At 39.7% G+C, this 11,101-nt stretch overlaps 1 protein-coding gene and 1 long non-coding RNA gene across 3 annotated transcripts; one reads left to right on the top strand and one right to left on the bottom strand.

Annotated features, from left to right (window-relative positions):
* The first annotated feature begins 423 nt into the window (after nt 1-423).
* On the top strand, nt 424-8,964 carry LOC307038718 (charged multivesicular body protein 4b-like). Of its 2 annotated transcripts, XR_013808076.1 has the most exons (6): nt 424-1,889; nt 2,665-2,761; nt 3,262-3,379; nt 3,468-3,579; nt 3,672-5,319; nt 8,783-8,964. XR_013808076.1 is itself a non-coding variant. In XM_079680340.1 (5 exons), exons 1-5 carry the CDS (start codon nt 1,709-1,711, stop codon nt 8,923-8,925), a joined length of 651 nt encoding a protein of 216 aa, XP_079536466.1. In that variant the 5' UTR covers nt 437-1,708; the 3' UTR covers nt 8,926-8,964. The 2 variants fall into 2 exon arrangements, 1 of the variants encoding a protein (XP_079536466.1); XM_079680340.1 differs by lacking the exon at nt 3,672-5,319 and having other exon boundaries at nt 437-1,889.
* Nucleotides 8,965-9,548: 584 nt separating this feature from the next.
* On the bottom strand, nt 9,549-11,101 carry LOC307038719. Its single transcript, XR_013808077.1, has 2 exons — nt 9,918-11,101; nt 9,549-9,697 (listed from the first exon to the last, which is right to left on the bottom strand). It is a non-coding gene; the product is annotated as an uncharacterized lncRNA (long non-coding RNA).

Here is an 11,101-nt window from a genome sequence, read left to right on the forward strand (position 1 = left end):
GGGGCGATACGATGCGATTCAACACGATGCAAAAATAATGATACTTCAATATGGTACGACAGAGGATTTTTGTTTTATTCCTTATATGCAGCAAATCATACATTAACAAAAAAGTGCTTTACATATTTGGTACTGCACATCCCATCATGCCGTTTATTTTTTTTACCTTTAAAAGCTCTCCAGAGTACAATTGTATAACACCTCACAGTTAAACAATGTAAGGATGCATTGCTCATGATTAACAATGTGCAAATAACAGCTACCATAGAGCAATGCCCATACAGCTGCCAGCCTGATGTGCTTAACACTCAGAGGCTAACACACCAGTGAGCAGAAAGCATTGGTTTCTATCTGAACAATAAAGAAAACAAATAACCTTTCACAAACAGGTATTTCATAACTGCTTACAGTAAGGAAGACATTTAAATTATTATTGGCCGTCACAGGCTGCTGTAAGCTAAACACCTCTCTCTGACAGAACACCTCACAGAGTGATTTAACTCATATGTCTCACTTTCAGGTTTCTCTTTTCAGCCGCAGACCCCATGTCGCCTCTTTATGTGCGTCGCTAAGTTCCTCGTACTACTTGTGTACTTTAAAGCGGCTCGGCATCGTTAACAATTTGCGAGTGATTTTTCAAGTTGACCGTCTGTAGTAATAGTGCCGCGCACATATACCATCAGGACGTTACTGATGGGGTGCGGCTGCGGAGTGATACTGTGTGTATGCAAGTCCGCCTCTAGGACGGATCTATGTATCATGGCTGTAGACCTGTTAAGTAATAAAGATACCTCATACAAAGGTCTACGGATACCTTATTACTCTCCATGACCTGCGGTCAACTATATAGCATAAATGACTATTACACCGTCTTTCTTGAACAATCCGAAGTGTTGCCAAACGTTTGATTTGTAGGTATTTTTCGCTGCGCTGTGTTTCTCTTTCTCCTCAACTTCCGTGTGTGTTGATAACTGAGACTCTCGTTCTCCGTAGTGGCGAAGCAAATATCAAAGATCGTCTCTGCTGAACGTTGACAAGATAAGGGGATTTTATATGAATGAATCGGTTTTTTACCGATGCAAAGACGCTACGCAATCGATGCATCGCGAGTTCAACCCAAACTGTAGCCGATGTGCACTCTTTCAACCGGTGCACTCGCATCTTGAACGTTTATGCCGGTGCACCGATGCGAATCGGTGAATCTTAACATCTCTAATAGAGAGGGATTAAAATCTTGACTGACAGACTTTTTCATTGGCGAATAAGAAATTAGGAAAGTAAAAACCCTTTATAATGGTGCGTTCACACCGGACGCGATGCGAATATTATTTATAAGGGTTTACTAACAATTCTAACAGACATAATGACTTATTAGAAAGTGAGAGACACAGGATCAGATGGTTGCAGATCAATTGAGTCGTTACAGAAGTATAACTGACCGCATTATCTCTGTAACGACTCAATTGATTAAACACTATAAGACTTAAGTTATAGTGTTTAATGTTATTTATTGTAGAGTAGCCTAAATGATTTGATAATTGCGCGGTCTGGTTGGAATGGTCACTGTCTGCAGAGCGTGCGCGTTTTCTTTTAAAAGTAGTTTCTTGGTAACAGACTGATGCTACTAGCTGCACCACTATTAAGTACAAGGCCAGCTCTGGACCCTGTCAGTTACCTCGGTGTCTCAGTCACTACCAACCTCTAAGATATGTCTTTCATCGGGAAGCTGTTGAGTGGAGGAGAGAAGCTGACGAAGCCCTGCCGGCCGGAGGAGACGGAGCCTCTGCCGGACCGAGAGGAGCTGCTGGGGAAGAAAAGGGAGTTTCTGAAGAAGAAGATTGAACAGGAGTTTCTGTTTGCCAAGACCAACAGTAGGAAGAACAGAAGAGGTATCTTAAAATGTGTTGTATATTCTTTGTATATATAATTTAATAAACTTTAAACCTAGTCAAGAGAGGTATTGTCAGTTTTTTTCAACATGTAGCTTGAATTATTAAGCTAGCACTCGAGCTAACGTTAACTCTTGCTAACAGAACAAGCTAAGCTAAGTTATTGTTCACAGATGTGATACATTTATTTTTGGCTATTCAATGTAGCTTACATAAAGAGTTATTAAAATACAATCACATTATTACATGAATGCAAGACATTTTGACATACACACTGTGGTAAAAAGCATATGGTGAACCGTAATTTAACAATTGAGAAACTGTTAATGGATTTAAAAAAACAACATCAAAGAAATAATCAGCATTTGAACAAAAGAGTATTGTCATTTAAAAAATGTTTTACGCATACCTAAATGGAACGTGTGAACCTTTAAATCAATGTACTCTAACACACTGATGGAACAAAGACAAAAGATTTCCAATGGTCAGAAATAAAAGGAAAATGCTCCTTGATTTACATCATTGTGCAAAAAGGTCCAGTACAACAAGAGGGAGATACCACAGTGTAGATCAAATGGAAAAAGTCTGACCATGACACAGTTAACTTTACTGTGTTTGTATCTCATCATATCACCAAACATTGAACATGAATTATATTCCATGTAAATGCACCCGTTCAAGAACTCTGTTATCATGCAAGTGTATCTGTAGTTTAGAAAATCATGTTGAGAACATTCCTGCTCATTTACTGTATCTCTCCATGCGTTCCTTACAGGAGCTCTGCAGGCGCTGAAGAGAAAGAGGCGGTACGAGAAACATCTCAAGAACATCGACTGTGCTGTGAAGGCCATGAGGTCTGCTCATGAACACATGTAAGGCACCAGCATAGCAGCTCATCAGAGTTAAGGAGATCATCATTATGTAATCAGAATTTTTTGAATAGCAGGATTAGGTACAATGTTAAAATACATTTTAAAATCAAGAACACTATATAACAGCAAGCGATATTGCCTGAATTTTGTCTTTGGTTTCATTTGGACTCATTTATTTTTCTAGATTAAAAAAAATTGGGGATTAACAGCAGGATTACAATGTTACAAAAAATGTAGGATATGTATGAATATATACAGTATGTCATTGTAAAATAAAAACATTTTTAAGATGACATTAAATAGAAAAAGAAACAGAACTCGCAAAAAATGTCAGCCATTATGGAGACAGGTTACAATGTTGAATGAATCAAAGTGAAGTGAATGTATGTGGATGTTTTTATGACATACCATGAGATTGCATCCGTCTAACAGCAAATATATCATCCTCTTTTTCTTTCAAGCCTAATACAAAGTTAACGATAGAGTGCTGGCTTTTGCAGGGAGATTGTCAACAAGCTGAATGACGTGTTGAAGGAAATCACAGAGGAGCACGATCTGACCCAGGACATGACCGGAACCCTCCTCAGTTCTGCCGGCTTTGAAGTAGAATTTTATGAGGTATCCCTTAGTTATTTCATTTGAGTGGGACTGAAGTTAAAAAAAGTATTCTTTTATTGAACTGAGCCTATGTGTGTGTCTCCCTCAGGAAGAGCTGCTGGCAGAGCTGCAGAGGCTGGAGAACAGTTTGGATGAGAGTGTCTTTAATAAGGACGCAGCGGAGAGGAGGCTGCCATCCTCTGCATCACCTTCTCAACCTGGTAAAAACATCAATCACGATACACTTTTAGCTTATATGGTAAAACAGGACGTGTCACACCACAGATCCAACGTGTTTTTTTCCTCCCCAAAGCCATGACAGAGGAAGAAGACATTGAAGGAGATTTAGAGCATCTGAGGTGCTGGGCGAGTGCTCCCTCATAGGCACATGGCAATAAGAGGAACGGATGGAATAAATAAGCAGAAATGAAAGGATTGTTATGAGAGTTTTGTGAGAGCATTAAATGTAAGGCGTAGGCTATTACAACAAATCTAAATCATTTATATTGTAGTGCTATGAGTTCTGTGATAGAGTTTTATAATACACTACTATACATAGTGGACTCGTCCTGTTCATTTGTGGGCCATGGGACATTTGTGACTTCCCTCCAAGTTATCATTTTGGTCCAATCCGTATGGAAATATCCATAGATATAATGTGCAGGTTACTATCCACACCAGAAGGGGGCGGTACATGACCACACACAGGCCCTTTTCACAATGACATATGGGAACTATTGACTTTTTTGCAAATGCCATATGCAATAGTTGAATTAATTAGGGATTAAAAGTATCTGTAGCAAAAACACATGTAATCGGTTTCTCTTAAAGGCTTAAAGTCACGCAAAGCTCCCTAAAGTTGTAGGAGCAACCTCTTGAGCAAAAAAGCTATTAGAGTTCTTGGGGTTTGGACTGAAGAGAAAACTCCATCAAAAGAGAGCAGACAACGATAAACACATACTTTAACAATTGCATCATAACAGTAGATGCAGTAAAGGACATCGCTGATTTTCTCAGATCATGAGAACGGAGCTGCCGTTAACCTGTGGCTGATGCTGTTAACTGACTCCAGGGCCATTTCCTCAGCACCTGGATGTAGGCCAGGGGTGTCCAAAAATGTTTCACTGAGGGCCACATACAGACAAATGTACGATGGGCAGTGGCGGCGCCAGGGTACGGCTGGGGTAGGCTACAGCCATACCAAGAAATGGCTTAGCCCCACCTTAGCCCCACCATGAAAAATGATGTTAAAGTAAGCTAAATAAAGTCCGCCAACTCGCGTGGAATAAATTGCACAGACAGCAGTTAGTAAGATTGATTTCAGCAGCCACTTGTCTGGAAATACCGAAGACTAAAAAACGGTTTTGAAAACTTTTGTCACGTAGTGATCGTCTTCTCAATAGAACATCTTTGATAATGTCTTCTGGCCAATCAGAATCACGATAACGGCGTGGTGTTGTTGCAGGAAGTCCCGACGGAGAATACTTTTGCTGTAGTACATCTCTATATACAGGGTTCGTACGGGTGCTTGAAATCCTTGAAAATGCTTGAAATTTGACGTGGTGTTTTCAAGGTTGGGAAAGTGCTTGAATTTTGGGAATGGTGCTTGAATTTGGGATAAAGTGCTTGAAAATGTAAATGCTTTACTTCGCTTTTTAGATTAAAAGAAAATAAAGAAGTCGGAGCCAGCTTAATTGCTTCGCTTTTACATAAAACAGCTCCGCTCCGGCCTTCCCGCGCTATGCGCGCGACCTGCAAGTGCTTTTGTTAGGTGTGTGACCTGGGCATTCTGATAAGTGATAGATGACAGTATGCCAGGAGGTTGCAGTTTCAACGAGCGTTGGCTAGCAGAAGACAAATACAAGACATGGATAAGACGAGGGTCAAGCCCACGAGTAGCCTCCTGCAAAGTTTGCAAAAAATAACGATGGGAGAGTCGGCGCTGACGAGCCACATGAAAGGTATGCCGTAGTAGAGCATTTTAGATTAGGCTAACGTTGCATGTTACGTTTGTTTAAGCTAACGTTAGCAAGCTGAATGAGGGATAATAATTGCAGGGGACAATCATTTCAGAGGAGCTTACCTATGTTATGTGCGTTACAGTCGCCATTCTGTGGTGTTCAGAGGATGAAGCACTCACTTGTAATTCAATCCAGTCTCACGGCATTTTCTGTTTATTGATTCGACACAGAACGATTTTAAAAGCAATGTATTTCTACTGGTAGTATGTTTCGTGCCTAAACCAAATGTGACTTGCTCTATCGAAATCAGTCACATTGACCCGAAGACACATTTTAGTTTGTATTACTGGTCTGGGGGAAGCTCGCGAGTGTGTGTGTGTTTGTGTATTTTTGCGTTTGTGTGTATTGTGTTTGTGTACCGGGGAAACACTCACAAGAAACACCGGCTGTTGTTACGTTTGCTGTGACGTTAAATTACTCCGTTCTCCGCTTGTAATTATGCCTTTACAAGCTTCAAAGTTGTATTTATCATCTGAATTTGCCGAAACAAGTTTAATATTCTTTTGATCGCACAGGGATGAAATGTATACCAATAGAATCTGTGGACTCTCAGCTTTTCATATGATATACAGGGCTCGACATTATAAATGGCCCGCTGTCCCGGAAGCACTATTTAAAAAAAAAAATGGTCCTGTGGTATTGATATTTTGACAAGCAATTTTGTTAAATTGTTTCGTTTATTAACACTACAACATAGCGTTTCGTGAGGCGGTTGTCGTTGTTGGGTGAAAAGCAAACAGCTGTTTGCTGCGCAGCGCGCTCCTTCACTACATACTGTCACTGTCAATATCTATCTATCTATCTATCTATCTTTATATCTCTCTCCCTCTCTCTCAATCTATCTCTCAATCTATAAGGAACCGCAGGAGACAAAGGGTGTTGCTATAGCAACACGTCATGTTTATGTTTACACCATAGGTTTACACCATAGGTTTACACGTGAAATCAATAGCGTGAAAAGGGGTGGGGTCAATATGACCCGCTGGCGGAAATAGGTATAGAGAGGCGAAGTCCCGCCCATCTACTTCCGACCCATGGGACCCCGGAAGCGGAAAATTATACATTGACGTCAATGGAGAGAGAAAAGTCATCTTTCGATCCCGTTTGAATTGTGCCACGAATGACACATATGATATTTGTCAAATTAAAAGAACATTTTGCAAGTCAAAAAAATAAAAATGTGTCGTAAAACTGTGAAGTTACAATTTCTTTTGTGTGAAACCGCTCAGTGAACTACAGGTCTCTGGTCTCGCACAATACGCGTCACCATCACAAAGATAGCTGTCACGTTAGTACATTTCACCTGTTTCTTTCAGAATGAGGCGAAAAAGTATAAAACGAGGTGAAAATCACTACAAGTCTGGGCATGTTGAGAGCTGTACATACACGAAAGGGAGCGGTTCTGTAAGAGCCAGCATGCGGGACCGGCTTTACAAGGTTTCAGTGAATAATATGAGTGCAATGTTTAAGGTTAATGTCAGCTAGCTAACAAGGTACACTAACGTGTTTTGTTTTAGCAACTAGTTTTCTCCTTAAGAACTTCGTGGTGTCTGTGTATGCTGTGGATAACATTAGTGTTCACAAGAACAAGATACACTCCCGTGTTTTGTTTTAGTTGCTCTTCAGATTGAAGCGGCCAGTTTTATATCGACTATATGTGTGATCTCGTTGTGTCATTTGAGTTTATTTGCTGTGTGTAGATTCAAGGATTTTGGTTATCTTGTCCAGGCAAACTTGTCACCTTTCGGCGAAATTCTCCGTTTTGAATCCAAAATAGGTCGTTTGTGTGATTCATGTAGATCTGCAATAGAAAATATTTTGGGGTATGGGAGGGGGTCTGGGACCCGGATTAATGTGCGGCCGCGAGCTTTTTTTATATATTATAATGAAGCGCGAGCTGTGTGCTCGAGTCTTCCTGCCTGTCGGCTCTGCTAATGATGTATAATAAGCCTCTGCTGCTCGGCAATGATGGTCTAGCTTCAGCAGCTACATTACCTACGGTGCGTTCGTTAATATTAACTGTGCGTCCGGAGTCACTGTGGCACAGGACTGGACCGCTGGTGAACAGCTGTTAGAACGGGCCGTTCAGGTGTTCAGAGTAGAGCTCCCTGTCGGAGCGGCAGAGCGTGATGTGCACTGAAAAGTTTTTTTTTCTCGTCGCAATATTATGGTTGAGCTAGCTAACTAGCATACATTGTCACTATCTGCTAACGTTAGCTTTAGCCTTCGTTTTCCAATCGTTTTTTTCATAGGCTATAAACAGAGGTGGTATAAGTATACATATTGTACTTGATTAAAAGTAGAAGTACTCAGTTATTGTACTTGAGTAAAAGTAGAAGTAGCCTACTCAGATCTTGTAGGCTACTTGAGTAAAAGTAGAAGTACTCAGATCTTGTACTTGAGTAAAAGTAGAAGTACCAGAGTGTAGGAATACTCTGTTACAGTAAAAGTCCTGCATTCCAAATGTTCCTCAAGTAAAATTAGAAAAGTATTATGATCAAAATATAGTGAAAGTAGCGACAGTAAAAGTAGTCATTGTGCAGATTGGTCCATTTCAGAATAATAGATATGATATGTTTTATAATGATTGATCATTAAAGTGTTATCAAAGCTGGTAACGGTGCAGCTAGTTTGAATGACTTTGTATACTGCAGGGTAGCTTGTGGATTTACTCCAGGTGGAACTAAAGTCTGATTTAGCACTTGATTATATTTCACATCATTCATCCACATCTGTAAAGTAACTAAAGGGATTAAATACATGTAGTGGAGTAAAAGTACACCATTTACCTCTGAACTGTAGTGTAGTAGAAGTACAAAGTAGCAAAACATTGAAATACTTAAGTCAAGTACAAGTACAAGTATCTCAAAATTGTGCCCAATTATAGTACTTGTTGAGTTTATGAACTTAGTTACTTTACACCAGTGGCTATAAAGATAGAAAGACTAAGCCTTGCACAGAGGCATGAAAATACATTTTCAAAATGCTCAACAGTGCTGCCAAAATTATAAACTGACTGCTACACAATTAAAATAAATGCTTTTTATATATTTCTATTAGATGTGACTCTATGGCGTTTCTGTTATTATTAACACTGCTGCTTTAGTTGTTCTGACTGCTAAAATCCTCTGTTATTCCTAATTTTAAAGCCGATATTCTGTGGGGTCAGGGGGCTCGGATCCTTGTCACCTTTTTCATACCTGATGAGTTTGCATCCCTGTTGTCAATTTGTTTGGTTATCTAGGCACAGCTGTGTGTGACTCCCTCTGGTACACTGGTATGTGTTTTCCTAATGTAGAGAGCATTGATTAATTAATAAATTACACACTGACTCTAGATCCTGACCAAATCCTTTTTTGTTGATCAAATGTTTTTCAAAAATGTATTGTATATTATATAACAGCTGCAGATCACAGACCGGAGTCTCTGCTACTGTGGACCACAAAGGAGGCGATCATCATCCCCATCCCCAGACGCATGGCATGGAAATCTCCTCCTTCTGGAACAATTCTACACCCAGCATATGCTCCCTGTGTTGGCCAGTAGAGAGGAGGACATTTAAATAAACATGCTCTTAACACCCTCGGACTCTGCGTTGTGTTTCGTATGTGTGATGGGGTGTTATGCAGAGGGGAGGAAAACAGGCCACAGCAGATCGGAATTGTGGTGGAGATGCTGAGCAGTTATTTAATTGTTGCGTGTAATTATTATTATACTGCGTGCTTCTTAGTTATTCCATCTTTTGCTGTAACATGGATCTGTATGTAACTCTATATTTACTTGTTATCTACCACACTTCCTTCTACATCATACACCATCATTATACATGGTGTATATAGGATATATATTTGTATAAATATCTGTCAATTGTATAATTTTATTTTTCGTATTTGGGATTTGTCTTTTGTCCACTCAAATACACTTGGCCCTTTCTCTTTTCCATGTGGAAAATGGCAGCTGCATATTCTGCTTTTCTCGTCTGGCTCCCTGTCTGCTCAATTATATAATGAATTACTAATAATCATTTAAACCTGTTATTACCAATATTTCACAAATTCTTCATATAAACTTAAGAGCACAGATGTATGTTGAGTATGTCAACTTTGCTTGGTTCATCTTACTGGGGGGCAGCTACATGGATGTCGGTGCAGTCCACAATAATTTTGCAGTTGAAGGCAGAATGAATTTATTATTGACTCAGAATGAAGCACAACTTCATGTCATACAATACATTGACTTTATTTGTAATTGTGTAAAAAAATATGAATATTGATTAGCAAGCAGGACCTGCAGGAACAGAGAATGGTGATGGATGGAGCTGGGAAGAGAGAAGAATAAAGAAAACAGATCAACTTTATTATCGGATATTAAAAATTCTATTTCAAAACAAGTTGCCGCTCCTACAGTTTTCTAGTATGTAAAGACGATTTCACATGACCAATGCAAAATATCACACTCAATACATGTGTGTCTCTGAGGGGTGCATTGTGCCTTGGATGTATATAAATAATATACCATAACCAAATACTATTACGTACAGTGGAAATCAGGTTGCCAGAGCAGGTCAGTCCAGTGTGCATGTTCCTAAGGGTCTCAGCAGTTACAGGTGAGGTAAAGAGAAAAAGGTCAGTAACAACACTTTAAAGTAACAACACTGAATAATTATCTATTTTAATCATTTTCTCTCAGTAATCACTCAACTACTGTCTTTCCAACAAACAGATTGACTCACTCTCACTATCATCACAATGAAACACGTCCAGAAGAATGTCATGCAAAGCTGCCTGCCTTCCTTCCTTCGACTCTCCCTGAACTGCCTGATATTTTAATGTTCAATGTTAACCATTTGTGCAAATAGCATTAAGTAGAAAATATGCTAATGTGGCGTTAGCCTACCTCCCGCCCCCTTAGCACCTGGTGGAGGGGGGGGGGATAGGCTACTCTTCTAATGTTTCACAAAATACTTACCATCATGACTACTCTTACTGTTTAACATTTTGGTTTACTTCATGTTAAGGCTAATACAAATGACAAGGCTAAGTAATGTAATGTAATGCTAACTAACATGCTCGCTACTAGCTAGGTAGCTAACTTGACTATGTTCCATGCAAAACATGTATTTTACCTGATATGTTTGGTCCAACGACTCCTGGTCCTTTCATAAGACGGGAAGCGATAGAACGAGCAAGTGGTATGATCTCTTTTGTGATTACAACCTGGTACAAAGCACACAGGCATCTTGTAAAAGTGAATTTATTGGAGCAATCTCTTATTTATTGGAGGGAATAAATCAGTCTTCTTCTTCCTCTTTGCTTTGCGAGTCGCAACCAGTCTTGGAGCATTATCGCCTATGACATCACTTACGCGTCCCAGAATGCATTTGGGATTTGTAGTCTTTCTAGTTGCGTATTTTTCATAGTCTTATATTTCAACAGTTTTACGACAAACTGTGACTTTTTTTACATGGAAATGATTGTTTAAGATTGACAAACATCATATGTGTCATTCGTGGCACAATTCAAACGGGATCAAAAGATGACTTTTCTCTCTCCATTGACTTCAATGTATAATTTTCCGCTTCCGGGGTCCCATGGAGGCTCCCGGAAGGGGAGGGACTTCGCCTCTCTATAAATGGCAATTTTTTGGGCGATTTCTTCAATCTGACTTCCTATTGACATTTTTTAACAACAGAGGGTGCTACATAACACACTTTCAGGAAAAG

Source organism: Notothenia rossii (assembly GCF_949606895.1).
Source record: "Notothenia rossii genome assembly, chromosome: 5".
In the NCBI taxonomy this organism is placed as follows: domain Eukaryota; kingdom Metazoa; phylum Chordata; class Actinopteri; order Perciformes; family Nototheniidae; genus Notothenia; species Notothenia rossii.